This window comes from Onychostoma macrolepis, chromosome 14 (assembly GCF_012432095.1).
Source record: "Onychostoma macrolepis isolate SWU-2019 chromosome 14, ASM1243209v1, whole genome shotgun sequence".
Classification (NCBI taxonomy): Eukaryota; Metazoa; Chordata; class Actinopteri; order Cypriniformes; family Cyprinidae; genus Onychostoma; species Onychostoma macrolepis.
This window is the reverse complement of record NC_081168.1, coordinates 4,835,882-4,857,206: the sequence shown is the minus strand read 5'-3', so window position 1 is coordinate 4,857,206 and position 21,325 is coordinate 4,835,882. Positions and strand designations below refer to the sequence as shown.

General features: G+C 36.6%; 1 protein-coding gene across 5 annotated transcripts in view; it reads right to left on the bottom strand.

Moving 5' to 3' along the window:
- Positions 1–1,525: 1,525 nt before the first annotated feature.
- Positions 1,526–21,325, bottom strand: part of glra1 (glycine receptor, alpha 1) — a 52,904-nt gene continuing 33,104 nt past the window's right edge. For 4 of the 5 annotated variants that reach the window (XM_058798636.1, XM_058798637.1, XM_058798638.1 and 1 more), the window contains 2 exons: positions 15,034–15,180; positions 1,526–5,155 (listed from right to left, as the gene is read on the bottom strand). In XM_058798636.1, the coding sequence (XP_058654619.1) occupies positions 4,868–5,155; positions 15,034–15,180 (435 nt within the window). In that variant the 3' untranslated portion in view covers positions 1,526–4,867. The remainder of the gene's footprint in view (positions 5,156–15,033; positions 15,181–21,325) is intronic. The other variant, XR_009274255.1, reaches the window with a different exon arrangement.

The window sequence follows — 21,325 nt, the reverse complement described above, 5'->3', positions numbered from 1 at the left end:
GTATTTGAAAAATAATGTGTTTTTTGAACATTAAAGCGTGTCACCATATTCTGTTACACCAAATAATGATCTTTAAAAAAAAGCATCATATGACCCCTTTAAGAAGTACTAAAGAATCATTTTTAGTATATGAAGTACAAAATTAGTGCGTGAAAATCGAACAAGTACATTATGGAAGTGCATTCTTTTTTCCACCTGGGCTTTTAAGACATTTGTGACCTCCTTGGAGCTGAATTTATTATATTTGCATGGAAAAGAGTGACCTGCACATTCTTCATCACAAAATAAATTCATGCAAACTTGGATCAACTTGATGGTGAGTAAATAATGACAGATTTCATTTCATTTTTGAGTGAACTATCCCTTTCAAAACATTTTACCTCCAGAGTTTTTATTTTATTGCAAAGTTGTTAATAAAACAAAATGCTCAAAATTACCAGCTCAGACTGAAAATATTCATTTCTCATATATTGAGGGAAAAAAACATTCTGTCAAAGCCTTCATGTTTCACTGGCTTCAGGCCCCGCGGCGGTTTTCAGTGTCAGCTGTAATGTAATTCCAGTCCCACTGTAAAGCGCGAGCCGGGCAGTCAGAGGGGCCGGGTGGTCTGGAGATGGGGGAGGGCGCTCCTCCAGACTACTCAAGTGAGGAGAAAAATTGACTGAGCCTTTGTGGTTCATAATCCACTTGCATAATTTAAAAGCCTAAGCGAGGATGGCCATAAGGCCGAGTATGGATGTATTCAAATGCAGCCATACGGGGCCTCTGGGAAATTTGTGCAAAGTGTACTTTTTCCAGTGCCTGAATCTGCTTAATCGAGTTTCCTCTAAAAATCGGTTGGGGTGTATAAAGCTCCAAACAAACAAATGCTTCAAAATAAGAATATTAAAAACAATTCAACATTCAACATGGCTGACTTTTACATTTTGAAAGAGGGAGAATTGTAATACAAGAGTTATTCCTGTGCTCATAAAGTGCTCATATTACTGAGCACTTTAGTGATTAGTGACCTTGACCAATAATCCAAACAGACCTTATCTTCTCTGATATCAATTTGTTTATGTTTTTTTTTACAACTATGACTTTGACATGAACTATGGCTTCCTGCATGTGATACATGTATATCATACTGTCTTAGACTTGGCAGACAATTTTTTTTGTCATATATTATGAGTAATAGCAGTAGCAGTAACACAACTGCTTCACATACAGCTCTTTAGAAAAAAAAAACAGAAAAAAAAATATTGTGAAGAATTTCACCACACTTTTTCATCATCACAGCAACCCTATAATTTTTAAATGCATTTCCCACAAAAGTATAAAAAAGAATTTTGATTCAGGAATTCAGAAGTTGAAAACATGTTCATCATAGAAGAGGTGTATTCAGGTCATCGTTGGTAAGGAATGTTTTTCTTGGAATAAATGAAATTCAAGAAACACACACACACACACACACACACACACACACACACACACACAGGTCATGGTGATTCACACAAACATCACAATCCTCACAAACCCTTCAGATGTTTTAGTTCAGAAAACCTTTAATAGTAGAATTAGATTTAGCATTATGACATATTTCAATAAATATTGTGTTATATACAGATATAGCAGAAATGGTACATTCCTTTTTTCTTCAAATTGCTCACATTTCTGTACAAGCCAAAAATATCTGCCATTTAATTCTATTCATGCAAAATTCCATGTTTTAATATTGGAACATAAAAATAAGAATTTGCTGTTCTTTTCACTGCTTGGAAGTGCACTCGGATTATGACGAGAAGCGAATGAAGAGATGCACTTTGTGCCAATACACAATAGAAGCAAATAAACCCAAAATTTAAGGCCATACCAACTTGTGCAAAAATAAAAATGTACCCACAGTTTTGCGTACAAGTTACATATGATCACCATGTCCGTCGTCACTCAGAGATCAACATTTCCTGGGCAGTTGCTATAAAATAATGAATCAAAATAACAAAAGAACAAGTGAATGCTTAAAAAAAAAAAAAAAAATCATGCCTCAAATTAAGATTCTAAAACCATAAGGACATTAAATTGATATTTTCATGATTATTAAGCCAAAGAACAAATCGTATTTGCATATAGCACATATTTCACATCACATTGTCCTTGTGTTCCCGAGCCAGTATTATTATTTGTTATAAGTTGTCTTGTATATTGCGTTTAGCATGTGGAGTGTGTGAGGGCCCGGGGCGTCACTGCTGTCATTTACACACGGGACAGTCCAGCGACGTCGTGAGTAGCCTTAAGCAGGGTTCATAATAAAGAAATCGGTCATTAACAGCAACATGAAGCTGAACATATTTCTACAAATGTTCTCTAAATGTGTTTTTGACTACATATTTGAGTTGAGAATGAGCACATCAAGTGTATAAAGCAACTTTATCACTTTCCACGCTGTACACTGTGATGTATATTATACATCGTGTGCCTCTATCAGTCTCACAGATGAAGTGTAACCCGCTGGAAGAATGACTAGTTTGGTGACTATTTGAAATAACAATGATTAATATTGTTTGCAATGTTACAGATCCGCTCGTGAACACTCCTTTCAGCACAATTCATCATGTGTGAACATTCAAATGATGTGTGAAATGTGTTCCTGCTACATTGTGCTGCCCGTGGAGGTAAGCGTGTGGATAGCGTTTCACATTACAATGTTCTTCCTCCTTGAATTTCTGGTGAGCAACCGGAGTAGAATTCAGTTTCTGCTTACAGCGAGGTCTAATAGGTGGTGTGATCCAGTGTCTTCATTGGTGAGGTGTAAACCAGTTTTCAGAGCACTGCATCACAAGCCAATTCATTTGAGGGAGAAGATTTGACATTAATAATCAAAAATAGCCCTTCAAATTTACCATGGTGCCTGGTCATTTAAATGATTAAATTAATAAATCATTTATTTTTAAAAATAAAATTTGAATATATATATATATATATTTTTTTTTTTTTAAATTTGAAAATAAAAATTGAACAAATAAATAATTATTAAATAAATAAATAAATAAAATGTGCCATCAATTAACTATTAACTTCACTCAAGCTTCACTCTTAACCAAAATTATACATATACATCAAAACATGATACCATTATTTAGACCAAAATGGAAGTTTGTATTTCTTGGTAATATTTTACCGTCACAAAATGTCTAACTAGCTGCAGTGTATAAAGACATATTTTTCTTGAATACGTGTGTGAAAAACAGAATCAATTACAAATGTTACAGGCCTTACAAAATTGGTCAATGTCACATCAAACTGGATGAAATGAAGACAAAAAAGGGTCAAATTTGAAAACCTGAAAGGCAATGACAACAGAGTAACAAAACTGCTCTTTGGTTTTAAATAAACAAAGTGTTAAACACACACACACACACACACAAAAAAAGTATGTAACGCATGGCAAAATCTTGCATATCCTGCACAGAGCATCTATCACGCAGCCTGACACATGCTCACTTTATATAATGGTGTTTCTCTTCAGTTCGGCAGTCAAACAAAACATTACAAAAGTGAAAAATGACATCTATATCATCTGCGCCACAAAAAAAACCCCTAGCCATGCATAGACAGCAAATGAGCATGACTGGAAGAGAAAATTGTACATGTATGAAATAGCATTTTTTTGAGGAGGGGGGGGGGGCCTTCAGAATAAAATGGCCATATTCAACATGATGAACACTTAAAATAATTGCATATCCGATTATTGCATAGAGAAGCCAGATGAAGATGCATCATAAACTAAACCTTTGTGCATTGTTTATTCTGTTGCACAATGCAGTGTTTATACATATAGACTGAAAAATCACTGTAATATACATTTGGTTGGAAATATAGATCTATTATCATGGCACTGGTTGTATGGCTAAACCACGTTTAGAAAAATAACACTGTATGTATGAAACATGAGTTATGAAAGATCCCTTTGCTGTTCTTTCTGCCCGTTTCTGACATATTCTGAAATGATGAAAATGCCAAAACCAAGCAATGCAAAGAGTTAAAAGTATATTTTATTTTAATTATACTAATATTTAATTAAATTTTTTTATTTTTTTATTTTAGCCTTAGTTTATTTAGCTTATATACCCAAAGGTGAACACATGACTAAATAAATTAAATTATGAAGTAATTTTTTGGTCAACTTAAAGGATGATGTTTGGCACATGAGCAGAACATAATCTGATGTTTTAAACAAAACGAAAAACCTGAAAATGAGCACAGATAGAGGAACACATTGATCATAGCTTGAATAAATTATTTTTTTTTTTCACTGGCACTCATCAAGATCCATTAATAATCGATATCAGAATGAAACATCGTGAGACCCCAGGACACATGTACCAAAGCAAATCTCGGTCTCTGGGACCTGCAACACTTTCATTGTGTATTCATGGAAGCCCCAAACTGCCTCGAGACGCCCAAAAATGTTTCATTTTCAATGACTGAAGTATTATCTTTAAATATACGATATATTACAGCAGTAATGTTTTTCCGTATTCTCGCAATGCAGTACGTCTTCAAGTTGCAAAAAAAAGTTTTACAAGTTTTCCTCTTGGATTCCCAGTCATCAGTTCAGAAGTTCTTAAGTTGAATATTTACTTTTAGTCATTTTCATTTTTTTAGTAAATATATTGCCACATTCATATATCATGCATTTTACTGCATTGCTATTGCACAGGTCCGGATTATTCAGGAGGACAGGAGAGAAAGAGATGAAAAAAGGAATAAATACCTCTGCCGGGGACTCGTCATCACCGTAAGCGAGTGAGAGCACTGCAGTGAGAGGAAGGCGGGCACGGTGGGACGTGGGGAGGGGCGTGGAGGCGGCTGGATTCGCATCTCTTTACTGCTTGTGAATATCCTCGCTGCGGATGATCTTGTAAATGATCCAGTAGAAAATGTTAAAAATGAGGAAGACCAGCGGAAAGGCCACGCGTGACACCGTGTCGATCCGTTTGGCGCGGCTGATGAAGAGCTTGCGCATTTCCTCCACGGTCTTCTCAGGGGGGTTGGCGGAGGTGGGCGCGTTGTTGTTGTTGCCCTTGATGGCCATGCCGTCTTTGGCCTGGAGGCACGCCGGACCCATGCCGTAGGCGGCAAAGCTGAACCGGCCGTCTCCCGCCTCGTCCTCCTGTCAATCGGTCAAGAAACCCATTAGTCAAACACTAACCCTTAACGACTAATATATGGTGTAATCCAGTGTCTTCATTGGTGAGGAGTAAACCAGTTTACAGAGCACATATCTGAGCACTGAATTAGGGAGAAGATTTGACATTAGTAATCAAAAATGATGCCTGGTCATTTAAACAAATGAAATTTATAAAATGATTAAATAAATAAAATGCGCCATCAATTAACTATTAAGCTTCACTCTTAAAGGCAAGGTAGGTGATTTAGTTCAGAAACATTTTATGTTATGCTGGTTGAAAGTCTCTCTTCACATCCCGATAGCAATCACTATGTTAAGTGGCCTATATGTATTTATATCGTCTGTGGATGGCGTAGGACCAGAAAATGTTTGTCCAATCATCTCCTCCGGTCCGAGGATTATGATAGGCTGTCCTGCCTGCCTGTCAATGTATGTATTTGCATACCTCCGCGCACCCCGTTCACATCATCAGTGAGTTACATTACGCTACAGCAAACCAAGCGAGAATGGAAGCGTTATGATTGTAATATTATGTGCTTTGTACTGTAATGTTTTCTCCCCGGTGAATGCGACATGAGGTAATCTGACAGTGTTGTCGCTGGTTAGCCTCTGCTCTGCCTGTGCGCAGTCATGTGTTTGGAGGACGCGTGGCTTTGGAGAGTGATTTGCAGGGAGGGTGGGATCTTATGCTTTCAAAGCTAGCTTGCTAGTGCTAGCCTCTCCAAAATTACTTGCCCTGCCTTTAACTTAATGCACCTTTTGTTAAAGTTTTTTAAACCTTAAAATATCAGGTTTTAAATCATTCAAAATCATTCTAGTGATACACTGACATTTTAATAAGGGCAATGGCTTTTTCCTACACTCCCCCCAACCTGGGAGTATGTACATTCATTGAGCAGGTATGAAATTCAGCGAAAAGGGCTGATTGCTTTACGACAATAACAAATCCACAGTGGAATCCACTGTAAATATGACAAGGACATATTTACGAATTCCATTCACTTAACTGTAGAGTGTAAATTATAATTTTAATTCAAATTATTAAATGGATGCCACCTTATTGGTACAATAAAGCCCTCCCTACATCTACCCGATACTTTATTTTCAACTTTTTTGGTTATTTCCTTAATTTTTATTGAAAATAAATGCCTACGATGTGATCTTAGATTTGAAAAGGGAGAAAAAAAAAAGTTTGGCAAAAGGCGGGTTCGAACCTGGGTCGATCGGGTCAAAAAGACAACACCACGCGCTTTACCATCTGCGCCACTGGAGCTGATGATTCAGACCCGTTGTTTTATAATGCTGACTGTCCCAATCACACGTTGGTGGGCGGAGTTAGTGTAAATAGCCTCTGCCAACAAGGCGGGCTATTTGCACTAAGTGTAAATAGACACTCCAGATGTATATGGTTTTCTTTCCTCAGATGAACACAAATGAAGATTTTTAGAAAAATAATCCATCTCTATGAGTCCATATAAAACAAGTGGATACAACCCTCAATTTTGAATTGATAACCCTTAAATTAAAACCATTTAATGCACAGCCGTGGATTATCCCTTACATATATATAATGTGTGTGTGCTGTTTGCTGTATATATTTAAAATGAAACTTGTTTAGTGCTTGCTGTCCTTCGCCCGCACTCTTTCCATTTCTGTTTCCTTACACATATTGTTTATTGCCCGTTGCATGCAATCCAGAAATACAGCATATTTTAAAAATGTTGGCTCTTTTCTGGTTTGGGCTCTAAATTTAACAGTACCACTCAGGTTGAGCTGGGTCAAACGAGGCCAGGCCAGGTTTGGGCTTCAGTTTAAAGCCCGTTCAGACCTCTAGCTCCAACACACAGGCCTGGAAGTTTCTCATGAGTCTGAAGACCTTTATAACATTAGCTCATGTGTGTTTTTTTGCGGTTTACACTCACCAAAAACATCAGCACTGTGAAACATGACATAAGCACATTGTTTATAGCTAAAGAACTTTAAAACACTATTATTTTTCTCACACAAATATCACTTTTTTCTTATGGATTACCATCGTGATCATTTTGTGTGGTCTTTGAGGCATCAACTTTTTGGTTACCGTCCATGAAAAAAAACAAAAAACGTGTGTTCACCTGAAGAAAGAAACTCATTCATCTGGGATGGCATGAGGGTGAGAGAATACCTTATCCCTTTAAATCCTCCAGTCCTCTTGGGTGGATTACATATTTTTATGAGTATTAACTATTGACATATGTCAGCTAGATGGCACAGGGTGTTTTCAGAGGCCACAATCTCTCACAAAAGTTAATGAACTGACCTTGCCCTGCTCCCCACCTCCACAAGCTCTTATTTGAGATTCAGCAGATGGACTCGATCGTACACGTTAATGAAAACAGAACCAAAATAACCACCCCGGTTAATTACATTTCAGCGCACGTAGATATTTCACCGTGATTGCGCCTGTTTAAACACAAAGCGCGGATGTGAAATAGGATCGTTAAGTTCGTAATGCATGTTTTCAATTTTCTGGTGCAAACATCTAGCACAGGGAACTATCCCGCTCGCTTTTACTGAAAGATCAGCCATTTTCCAGGCAGGACTCCATTTTTAGACACTTTGTCCTCCTTCTGTCCTTGTCTTTCAGCCATCCCATTTATAACTGTTAATGTGTGCTGGGGTAAATGGAAGATCACACCAGGATGTGTGTGTGTGTGAGGGGTGATGTTATTCCACTGCCCCTTTGTTTTTTGTATACGACGCTATCTTTGATGCCGGGGTTCTATGACCTTTCCTTGTCCTTCAGTTGCACCGGCTCACCATTTGTAAGTATTACGGATGCTCGGCTTTATTCCTGCTGCCATATGATTAATGTGGTGGCTCCGAGACGTGACGTGGAGCTGTAAAGAGGAGCCGGGCTGCAGCACCGCTGCGTCCTGCGTCACTTTCCCTCCCGGCCCGGCCCCTGCCAGATTCATTACCCTCCCTTCCTAATTAAAACTCCGCCATTACTGCATTAGGCGTGCCAGCCGCGTTCCCAGTCCGACTGTTAGAGGGGAGGGAAAAAACAATAAGCAGAACGCAAGCCTGCATCCTTGAGGTTTACAGCGGAGTGCGATATTATGGCCACGCGTCAGAATGCAGCTCACGCCGGTGTTTGCAAATCAGGGGTGTGGCTTCCACTGCTATATACAGGACCTCTCGGCTCCTTCATCAATCAAAGCCCGTAGATGTGACTGATGTTTTGATGTCTTTTGTTAGGAAGTTGTGATAAACCACAGAAACTGAAATAGCTGTAAGGTAGCAGCCTCGTGCCTTTATCATATATATTATATATATTATATATTATATATTATATATTATATATATATATATATATATATATATATATATATATATATATATATATATATTCAAAATATTCAGCATCAGATGTCCTGGACAGTGATGATTTTATATAAAGCATATATTAAAGTGAAAGTCACCTCTATTGTACACGTTGAAAGCGGGATGATGTACTGCATTTATCTGTGTAGGACATTACAATGCATTGCATTTACATATGTCTGTTGTTTTATCACCTATGGGTGAGTTGGAATGAATATTTCACAAGCTGCGTGTGAAACAGATTCAGGCATTATGCTGATGTGCTCAATGGTTATGAGTCTTGAATGAATATATGTTTACAAAAATTTGATTTTTCTCCTATAAACATCTGTGCCCTCATAAATGCTGGGAATTTAAATGAGAAGCCGACAAATAGCATTTGCTCGGTGTATATCATGCAAGCATATTATGCCTTTCAGGTTTCTTTAATAGCCAGAATCATTTTCAAGCCTGTTTCGGAACAGTCACTGACATCAGCTGTATCGGTCCAACCGCATCTGAAAATCTCGATTCCTGTTGCCCTGTGCACTGACCTCCAGAGTATAATGAGAACTGCTGGCTCAAGAGCGACATTTCGGGCCAAGCATTGATTCTAAATATGCTTACTAAATGAACACTTCCCTTTTGTATTAATAGAGCTACGTATTTAGCCTTATCACAAAAAATAAAATAAAAAATTAAAAAATGCAGATGCTTGCCCATGCAAAAGTTACTATCCCAACAGAGGCTGCTACAGGAATGAGCCCTACAATCCAAAATCAATGGATTTTATTGAATAGGTTTTTGGTTAAATGCCTGAAATAAGAGGTTAACGCAAGCTCAAGATATTTTCATGTTTTATTCTACCACATAAAATGCATCAATAATATCCCACACGATTTTTTGAAGTTTTTACGTGTCTTGAATAAGGTGGTTGTCAGCAGTTGGCTACATGGGATTGCAGAGGTTGTCGTGGACTTTAAACGTAGTTTTTAGGCTCTTCTGAGTGGTTGCTTTCTGACAAGTCAAACGAGATCGCCCCAAAAGTGCTATTTTTGTCTCTATAAATGATTCAGGTCTCTCCTTCAATGTAACTATGGGATTTTTTTCAACCCATTTTAGAAAAGTAATCCTCTCCTGAACAGCCCACATGATTTGAGATGTCACTCATGTCTGCAGCACAAGCAGCGTGGGACATGCTACGCTGAATTTTAATACCGTTAGAGGTTTGCAAGGCCAAACATCAGTATTACTATAAATAAACATGAAATATTGATTGATTATATTCATTATTGCATTTGTAGACTGTGGAGAGAAAGAACAAAAGCACAGCTACTGTTTTTAGCAAACAGTGTTGGATAGTAACCGATTACATGTATTCTGGTTTACGTAATCTGATTCCAAAAATGTAGCACTTGTTATTAGATTGTTACATTTTAAAATGCTAATAATCAGATGACAGTTAATTTTTTTATGGATTAAATCATTACAAATGATTCACAAGATGGCAGTAAATTATTCAGTAAATAATTTTTTCCCCTTTTAAAATCTACTTTGTGTCATATTTAGCTTTGAATATTCACAATATAGAAAAGCCATGTAATTGTAATATAAACTAATTTGCGATCCATGCTCCTGAATTTGGGAACGAAAGCACCTCTCAGTCAATTATACCATGTATGAGACAAATAATTGAGATAAACGCTACTAAACTCTGATGTTGGTTAATGGTCAAGTAATAAAATATTTCCAATGTAAAAATTACATTTAAATTTATTCATTTTAATTTGACATTTTAATTAATTAATTAATAGCTCATCACCTCATAAAACTCCTGCAGTTCTTGCATTTACTCCAGTTTGGGAAACCCTGGAGTAATGCAATGTCTAAAACTATGCAAAAAATAATCTAAAAGTAGTCAGAGTACATCGCCTAGAATTAGTAATCTAGATTATATTACTGACCACAACTTTCATCATGTAATCTGTAATCAGTAACAGACTACAATTTATAAGTAATCTACCCAGCACTGTTGTAGGTATGAGCAATCAGTTATACAAAGTTACCCTGGTCAACAAATATTCTTCAAAAAAGCCTGACTTTCGAATTATCTGACCAACAGGAATCAAGTATTCCAGAGAGTGGCGTAATAAGCAACAACAAAAGACTGCAGTACTTTGCAGCACACTACAGTCCAGTGCCAAGTCCACTCAACACCTCTGGCTCTATTAAACACTCCAGCACACTGAGCTGCACTATAATTCAGGCTGCACCAAACCGAATAACACAAGACAAATCAGCCTCACTCTGCACCTTTAACATCCCAACCCAAGACGGCCAGCTAGAGGAGTGACAGTGGTTTACTTATCTGCTCGTGCTTATTTGCATAGACAATCTTCCCTCGTATGAACAGCAGCTGCAGTGTTCAGAGTTCCCAATGAGTGATCCACCCTGCATCACAATCAGCCCTAACGAGGTGATTACTCTCCATCAATAGGCTACTCACTAATATGCTCTTGTCATTGTTAGGCAAAGCAAAGACATCTGCAGTCCAGAGGTCGCATTGCTTCACCCAGTTATTAACACAGGTCTGTCAGGCCATGCAGTCTGGTACGGTCTGCTGTACGCTGTTAAACCCACACAGTGAAGCAATAAACTGGACAGGTTCCAGCAAATAATCTAACTATTAGTCAAACTGCATAAAAGTACATTTTATTAAAAAATGAGAGCTAAATTACAGTCTATTTATGCAAATGAACTTATTCCTAAGTAATACATTTTTAAGATTAAACACTGGGAAGTGAGCTTGCTTTTTCATTTGAACTGTAAAGGTTCTGCATGCAATAATAATAAATTATATTTGCATTTTTTAATTCAGTTTTAGCTTCGTTCGTTGACTGATGCATTTTGCACACAAAACTGGAACATTAGTTAAATTTGTAGTAGCACACGACTCCTATTTCTGTCATTTCTGTATGTGCTACTATGCTATTATTCTGAATTATTTATTCTTGATCTAGCATCATTCGCTCTGATTGGCTGAAGTAATTCAGGGTAAAACCAGATTAGCTGACTTCTGTGAGTAAGAGCACCCAGGGTTTATTTTCCAGTCACACTAAGGCTCCATACAAATATATATACTCCTATATAGCAGGTGAAAATGAGTAGGTGAAAAAAGGAATAATTTCGAATCCACATAAAACAGTAGGCTAAAACTACTCAAATGACCTTCTACTCGCAGAAAGACTCTGAAGAGCACATCCAATAAAGGGTAACAGTGTCCGTCAATTCTTTCAGTGGCTTTGGTTTCGGAAATTTCTTTCACATCCATTTTTTACATAAGGATAAAAAAAAATAAAATAAAAAAATAGAGTTATAAGCCATAAATCAACAAACTAGCTATGAAGTGAAACAACATTTGAAAATCGGACAAAAAGACAACTACAATCCCATGAATCACTGTGAATAACTGAGTTAAAATGGATGAATATAAACTGATTTTTAAAAATTGATATTAAGATGTTGGTTATGTATAAAGAAAAATATGCATGTACACACAAATATTTAAGCATTTTGAGAGCCAGAAGTTGCCAGGTGTTTTTTTTGTTTTTTTTCCCCCCCGACATGATTTGCTTTTCTCTGTTTGGTGAAATTATCATGGATAATTTCATTTTTTACCAGAAATTCCATGTCGAACATTATTATTTTAAAAACATGTTGAAATAATGCAGGCTGTGATGACTTCAACAAAAGCATATACCATCGATTAACAACCTCGTAGCTCACAGTAGGCCTGTCTTTAGTGGTGTACAAGTTATCGTTAAAATCAATTCCCCAATAGAGAAAATGAATGGGATTTTTTTTACATCCGGAACCCAACTATTGCCCTCTATGGACACTTTACTATCCCATGGGGCCTTGGGAGTGGATTTGTGAAGGGCAGTGAATGCTGGATACACACATTTAGACTATATAGAACACATTTTTTTAATGGTTGCAAAGTATTACTTAATCAACAGCGATTTTGGAAGCAGTCTAAGAGTTTAAGGCACTTAGTAGTAAGTTAGCTAATGTCAGCTAAGCAAGACTAGGGTGAGAGTGACACAGGCAGACTCAGGCTGCCCAATGTGCACTACCTTCCAGGACTCTATACTTCATTTTTATATCAGTTTCAACATTTATATATTAATAAATATTCAGGTATGTTCAACACAAGATTTCTCTGGGGTCAGTCCCTTCACTGCTGAGCACACATCTCTGTGCTGTCCAGCAGGGGGAATCATCTTTCTACACCAGACGCCAGCTGCCTCTCAGAGGCACATGCAGGAGGAGGAGGAGGAGGTCGATAAGCTCCTGTGGTAATGCCGGGGAGTTGTTTTATTGTGTAGTGCAGGGAGGTGACAGCTCCGGGCTGCAGTGCAGAGAGCAGGCACTGACTGATAGCCCCAGTGAGGCAGAATGAAGGGCTGAACCCCAGCCGTGGATCACTGTGGCCGGGGAGTTTCATTAACCAGGGGGTGATAATGATAATGCAGCAAACCTACTGCTGTGCTGTGCCTGCTCAAATGAAAACACTACATATACACACTAATATTTATTGTTGCATGCAGTCATGGTCATGTGAGCTTTGTGAGAGCTTTCTGAAAGCATCCCTTTAGCCACTATCCAAAGCCATGACGTCAAACACAAAAACGGAGAAAAATTCTCCATTTCAAGCTTTTCAGAACAAAAGCAATGACAGACAAAACATAAAATTATAACAATGAGATATGCAATATACTGCAATTTGAAAGAAATTAATACCTCTAATCAGCGAGGATGCATTAAATTAATCAGAAATAAATTACATTTTAAAATACATTAAAATAGAAACAGAACACAGTTAGTTTAAACAGTAATAATACAGTTTTTACTGTATTTATGATTAAATAAATGCTGCCTTGCTGAGCAAAAATAAATATATACAAATAAAATAAATAATAATAATGAAAAACCTTCTTTCAAAAGCATTAATAACTCCTTCTGACCCCAAACTTTTGAACATTAGTGTGTGCCTTTGACAATTTTTTTTTTTTGTGTCCAAATAAATTTTACGATTATGTCACTGGACAAAGATGATTTTTGTCCCTAGAATGGAGTAGTTATCTTTCAGCAGTGGCTATCTGCACCATGCTAACCATCCAAACACTAGCCTCTTGGGTTGGGCATCTATTGGATGGGAATCTGTGGTATTTATACCGAACAGTTGGATTTGCAGTTTGCACCATTTGCCCTTGGCGTCTGAATGGTGGAAGGACTGCTATCAGTGAGGGCTGTGTAGACTGTCTCTGTGGATTTACCTGTATGGGGCTAAGAGAACCAGAGACTAATCTCACTGCACCTATTACAAGCAGCCCAAAGGCAAACTGAGGATTACAACGGTGGGATTCGGGATTTATTCTGAGCTTTCTCAGCCACTTGAAAGATTTCACCATGCCAACTCACATTACTCTATGAATGGAAGGAGCATTGATGTTTCAACTTCAACTCGCGTTATTGGTTTCAATCTTAGCATGCTAAAGTCAGGAGAGAAGATCAAACCGGAACCTCCAAATATGATGACACCCTTATGGAAGATCGCTTTATTAAAACATAACGGCTATACACTACCATTCAAAAGTTTGGGGTCAGTAAGATTTCATTTTAAATAATATGCATAAACCGATCAGAAGTGACAATAAATGCATTTATAATGTTACAAAAAATCCTGTTACTTTCCATTTATCAAGTTTTCAGCATTAATAATAATCAGAAATGTTTCTTTAGCAGTAAATCAGCATATTGTAATGATTTCTGAAGGATCATGTGACACTGAAGACTGGAGCAATGATGCAAAAAATTCTGCTTTGCATCACAGGAAAAAAATTACATTTTACAATATTCAAAAAGAAAACATTTATTTTAAACAGTAATAATATTTCACAATATTACTGTTTTTACTGTATTTTTGCTGCCTTGCTGGAAAAAAAGAGGCACTAATAAGTCCTTTTGACCCCAAACTTTTTAGCGTTAGTTTTAAATTTTAATATATACCAACATAGAAAACAGTTGCTTTAAAATGTAATAATATTTTACAATATTACCATATTTATTGTATTTTTGTGTACATAAAATTTTAAGAATTAATGTCAGGAATAACATTTGTCTTTTTTTTTTCTCTAAACTTTTCTGCAGACCGCTAAGCATCCCTCTTGAGGACACTAGTTTGACTAGTATACTAGTAAATCCAGATTGTGATTTTTATTTTCACCCGCAATAACACACTGTTGAAGGCCAGGTTTTGAAAGTCCTGAATGTGGCACCATGCTATTTTTCGTCAAACTCTGCTCTGCGATGCCCTGATAAAATATTTACTGTATTCTCCAACTCCGAATGCAACCATGAGAACATTGAAGGTTTGAATCCCCAACACAGTGAATATTCATCACAGTGGGTCAGGGCTTATAGATGAAGTGTGTTTGGACCGTAGGGCTCACCTTAAGATGCCTTCTCCTCCTCTGGAAGCGCAGCAGCTCCTTGTGTTGGCGTGCAATGAAGTTGACGGCCGCATACTCCAGCAGAGCAGAGAAGACAAAGAGAAGGCACACTGCCATCCAAATGTCAATGGCTTTCACATACGAGACCTGCAGCGAGATGAAACCAACAGGATTGGCAACGAGCAACGAAGAACAACTCTGAGTCACCGCCTGGCTGAAAGTTCACTCACTGAGTCACTCGCTTAGCTCAAGTGCTCAAAACTTTCCAGTTGAAAAAGTCGTAAAATATGCCCATTATAAGGAAGAATACCTTTCATCTGAAATCCAGAGAGCTAAAAGGACTATTCTACCCAGTCTGAGATAGGGGATCAAAGTGTTAATGAATAAAATATGTCAATTTTAAGAATTTAGGCTCAGCAGCACAGCAGCCGAGTCTTTTTTTTTTTTTCAGAGTGTGATCGGCGTCAGAAAAGTGGCCCGATTGAAGTGCGCGCTGAGAGCTGCTTCTTTGGCCTGGAAAAGAGCTCGGCTGCCGGCCCGAACGCTTGGCTGAGACTCACTTTATTTGACAAGCCAGTGACCAAAGTGGTTGTGGAGTTTAGGTGGCATTACAGAGCGCACGGTTCACAAAGCATTGTTGAAATGACGGGGGCGCGCTGGGCTGAGACAGCGCTGATGAAATACTCCTCTCTGATCTTGCCTGCTAATCTCAGATGCTCTTGCTGAAATGTTTCTCTTGCCTTAATTGAAACCTTTGGAATTATTTCCATCAATAACACCTACTATCAAAACCTAATAGTCTTTTGAGGCTTAGCCAAAAGACAAAGCTGTGTAGATAAATGTAGCTGGATATAGCCGAGGTACAGAAATCCAATGACATGGGTTGAGTGTTGACATTAAAAACATGCATGATCATTACTGCAGCGTAGGGGTGGGCAATCTGCCCAAAATATCATCACACAATCATATAACACAAAATCACGATCTGAATCACGATCTTCCCAATTTTGAGATCTTTTGGGAATATCAAGACTGGAACAAGCCTATGGATGTATCTGTTTGCACTATTTAATAAAAGTTCTGCCGAAATGGCGTTCTATTGGGAACGCACATATGACATAGCGGAAGCTAGAGATTACGGTTTATAAAATTTTAAATATGGATATTTTTCTAATATGCCTAATATGCCTTGAGGGTGAGTAAATTATGGGGCAATTTTCATTTTTGGATGAACTATCCCTTTAATTGTTTAGATTTTTAGAAGTCACATTTGTTTCTTTCACATTTTCAACTTTTCACATTTTGTGTATTTGCTGCATAAAAACATGGGTTGCATTGGTCTGAACTAGTGTTGTCACGGTACCAAAATTTCAGTATTCGGTACCGATACCAGTGAAAATCCACAGTTCTTGATACCAATTTCGGTACCACATGCTAATTAAAAAACACACTATTTTTAATAATAAAGTCAAACAAAAATGAAATGTACAAAAATCAATGCCATTCTTTATACTTATTTAAATTGTGTTTCAAGTTTTTCCGCAAGTAATAAAAGTGTGAAAAACAGTAAACAGTAAAGTTTCACCCAAATTTAATTTGTCTTTTAATTAATGAAATTTAAACATTTAATTGTTTTGGTAAATAAAGGGGATTTACTATTAAAATATGGAAGAAATATTGTGTGATTATTTCTTTAAAAATAAATATTACTTTTTTTCAACAGTAGTAATAGTATCACATACATTCTACTAAATAATAATATATTTCTGGCACAATGTCTTTAAGATAAACTTTTATTTTGACGGGTTGCCGTGAATACCTTTAAATTTCTGTGTGTAGCTATATATGACATGACGCTGGTTTTACTCAAATGAAACGGTAAAATGCTCGTGAAGTGACTCTCAGAGCAGTTCTGTAGATGTTATGTATTTATGTCCTCATTGAGACGGCAGATGATGAATCACCACGAGCGTCACACGCGCTTCAGTGCGTGTAGTAAAAAAAAAGAAGAAAAAAAAAAAAACCCCCGCGTCTCTGCCATTCATTCATTCACACAGAGACTCGCAGAACATGCGGGATTCATATTAGAATCAACTTTTGTGGCTTAATATTTACAGATACTAGTCCACGTCGCGATTTGATTTAAGTGTAATGACCTACTTTTGATTAATTCATCCAAACTTTGACAAATTCCGTGACATTCCGTGTTAAACTGTAAATTCAGTTTTTATAACTGGATTCCGAGATTCCGTCCGCGTTTTCTGCATCGCGGAAATCATAGGGCCGTATGCGTCAAGAACCGGGTTGACCAGGTACTCGGTACCACCGGTACTAAAAAAACCTGGTACCGTGACATTTTAATTTTTTTAGTACCAAGTACCGGGTCTTTTGACAACACTAGTCTGAACAAAAAAAGCAGACAGGCTTATTGAAAATGCAAATTCATTCTCTGCCACTAGGTGGAGCTTTTGGAGCGGCAGAAATATAGCGGTTTCCCCCGGTAACGGCTGTACACAAACCAGTACTGCGCTCAAACGCTGCTTTATTAGGCATTGTAGGAAAGAGGAAATTAAAAACGCCATCAAAACTTTTCTGAATATAGTCTTTTGCAGTATAATGTGCTTAAAATAACACGATATAACACGTCACGTTATATGATTTGACTGATTTTGACGTTAAGTTTAGGCTTTTAAGGAGAGGCGCACCGCTTTAAATAAAGGAACGGGATGCAGCAGAATAATTGTTTTATAAAAATCTAAACTGAAACTAAAATCTAATTCATCGCACAGCCCTACCGCTGGCTCATGTTGAATTTGTTTTTAAATGCATCACCATGCTTAAAAGACACATGACAGAAGACACGGGATTTAATTTGGCCAGTCACAGTCATTTTTATAGGCAGTCCTTGCTATATTTTTAACATTATTACAGGATATAAAAGAACACAATCTCCACAAGTTGCTTGAAAAGTAGATCATGGACATCTTAAAGATCGATCACAATATAAAATCGTCAGACCGTCCCACCCGTATTGCAGCAAGAAGCATGTCTGACTCAAAAACCACCTGCCGAATATCAAAACTGGGAATAATATCTCAGGACATACTTATACAATTCTCTTTAATTTCATAAATCCATGCTAGAAGATTTTATGTAAGGGATGACAACCTATTTGAACCTAAACAGTGTGTGCCAAATCATGATGCTTGTAAATGATGATCAGCATGTCAAACTACAGCACTATCCTGTCTCATCATAACGCAGCATGTAGGACCTGAAAATCCTTGTGTACAATGTACTACAGCAGGCTGAAGTAGTGCATTTAAGGTCACAAAGACAGATTTGGAAATGATGGACACAATTTCTATTCTGTTAGAAAGTAATTAATTGTCAACAGCCACGCCACTCACAGAACCCTTTCAGAATTATGAAATAAGTTGTATATAAATAAATAAATGGCCAATAATAGCAGGTCATTGAAAAATCAACACGAACAGCTATCAGTGCAAAGCATTAATGAATAAACAATCAGCTGTACAGCCACAGGCTGGCCATCCCAATGCTGCAGGCTAAATAGGTACAAAACGGACGGCAAGGATTTTTTATTTTTCAGAGGCATGTCTGACAAACAGCCCTTTGGTACTGAACATCTTGTACTAAACGTTATTTACAACAAATTCAATCCTACAGTGGGAATTTTGCAGTAGCCTTGTAAAAAAAAATATTACAAAATATGTTTATAAATTATAAAATGAATGGCTGTCTCTCAAAACCAAGTTCACCTCGACATCATATTTGGGCATCAAGGACATGAAAATCATAAAACATAAGGACAAAACAAAAACAAATAGTTTTTTTTCTGATAAAAACTGTGATCGATTTTGGCCTATTATTATTATTAAAAAGAAAAAAGAATATTTTACTAAATTATTATTATTAACTAAATAAAAATATAACTAACAATTATTATAATAAAAATTTCTAAACTAAATAAACTAAAATTCAACTTTTATTTTCATGGATAAGTGCTCTTAAAGATTCTCTTTGGTTGATTAGTGCTTCTTATTACAAGTTAAGACGGTCGGCACGTGTTGCATTTCCAAATGCACGTTACAATGACCCAAACTCAGAGCAGATGCAGAGGTGGAGTTTGTGTGGAGCAGCATTTACTGAAAAACCATAGGCTGCAACGTGCATATATTTATTCAACTAGCCTTTGCGTTTTGATAATCGCACTAAGCCATGCTCAATTTGATTTAAATTAACAGTACAGCCCTACTTTCTTATTTATTTATTTTTTATTATTATTTCTTTTATTTTTATACAGGGACAATGCACAACAAAACTGTTGTGCCAGAGTTAGCTATAAAGCTAATTTGCATCTGCAGTCCCTGGGCAGGATGTTGTTACAAAATTACCAAGTTCAATCAAAACAATACAATACAATACATACAACACATACAATATCACATCATACTCCATTAAATAAAAAAATCAACTCAATGATCACATATTTGATTTTCCTTAAGCCATACTTTAAGCGTAATTTTAAAAATACTAAATGTTGCACACGCTCTAATATAAACCGGTATTAAATTCCATCTTTCTGCTGCTCTAACTGAAAAAAATGATTGTCCAAAAACAGTTTTCTTAAATTTAGTTGAACAATCACCTCTAACTGATGACCTAGTCTGCCTGATATTGTCCTTACAGAAAGTCACACATTGTTTAAGAGGCGGTGGTGCAAAATCATGAAATAATTTATACATCAAACACACATCAGCAAAAAATAAAAAATTATCAACTGTCAATAATTTATCATTTTTAATAATATTGCAGTGATGATAACTCCTTGGCTTTTTAGCTAAAATTTTCACAGCTCGTTTATAGATAGTATATAATGGTTTTAACATAGTTATACTTGTATGGGACCAACTTGTAGCACAATAAGATAAATGAGGGAGGATTGTTGTATGCATAAAGAGTTTAGCAGCAGCCACAGGTAATTGGTGCCTAATATTTCTGAAGATCATCAAACTTGCTCTAGTACTTTTAGACACCTTTTTAATATGTTTTTTAAAATTTAAATTGGAATCTATAGTCATACCCAAATATTTAAAATGCTCAACAATATTTATTACCTCTCCTTTAACTAAAATATCTGGACAACACTCATCAACTTTCCTGATCGAAAAATACATTCCCACAGTTTTACTCGTATTAAGAGTGAGGCAAGAATGACATAGCCAATCTGAGACTTTGTTCAATGCAGCAGTAAGTTTGATAGCAGCTTGTTCTTTTGTCTTAGCATAAGTATAAACAACTGTATCATCTGCATACATCTGAACCTGGACCTCTGGACAAACTGTAGGCAGATCATTAATGTATAAGCTGAACAAAATTGGTCCAAGAACCGACCCCTGTGGGACTCCAATATTACAATCAAGAAATGGTGAGCATAGATCATTAATTCTTGTACATTGTTTTCTTAAACTTAAGTATGACTCCATCCATGTTAATGTATTAGTAGAAAAGTTAAATCTTGATAATTTAGACAAAAGAACACTATGATTAACGGTATCAAAAGCCTTTTTAAAATCAAGGAAGACAACACCAACAACACCTCCCCTATCAAGACTGGATTTAATTTGTTCAACAAAATAACAGTTTGCTGTCTCCGTAGAGTGATGTGCCCTAAATCCAAACTGCATAGGATGTAATGGAAAATGACCAAGATTTAAATGCTCTACTAACTGATTACAAACAACCTTCTCAATTACTTTAGAAACAACTGGTAAAATACTAATAGGTCTATAGTTAGTTACATTAGCAGGATCACCAGTCTTAAATATAGGTGCTATTACTGCTGACTTCCAGGCACTTGGAAAATAACACTGCTCTATTGACAAATTAACCAAATGAGTAATAGGTGTACTAAGAACATTTGCATACTTTTTAACTAATACAGAATCACAATCAAAAACATCCTTGGCCCTAGAACTCAAACTTAAAATTTTTATTAAATAGGACTTAAATAGGACTTAAATAGGAAATATTAAAAACAGGAAAATCATGATTTGGTAATATAATATCCTTGCTTCTCACACTAAATCCTTGTGTTAAATCTTGGACTGAATCTATAAAAAAATTATTAAATACACTGGCAATTTGATGTTTATCTTGAATTAAACTTCCATGAACTTGTAATTCAATGCCTTTATAATCTTTATTATTTTTCTTTCGTACTCTATTAATATTCTCCCATACTTCTCTACTATTCCACTTATTACTT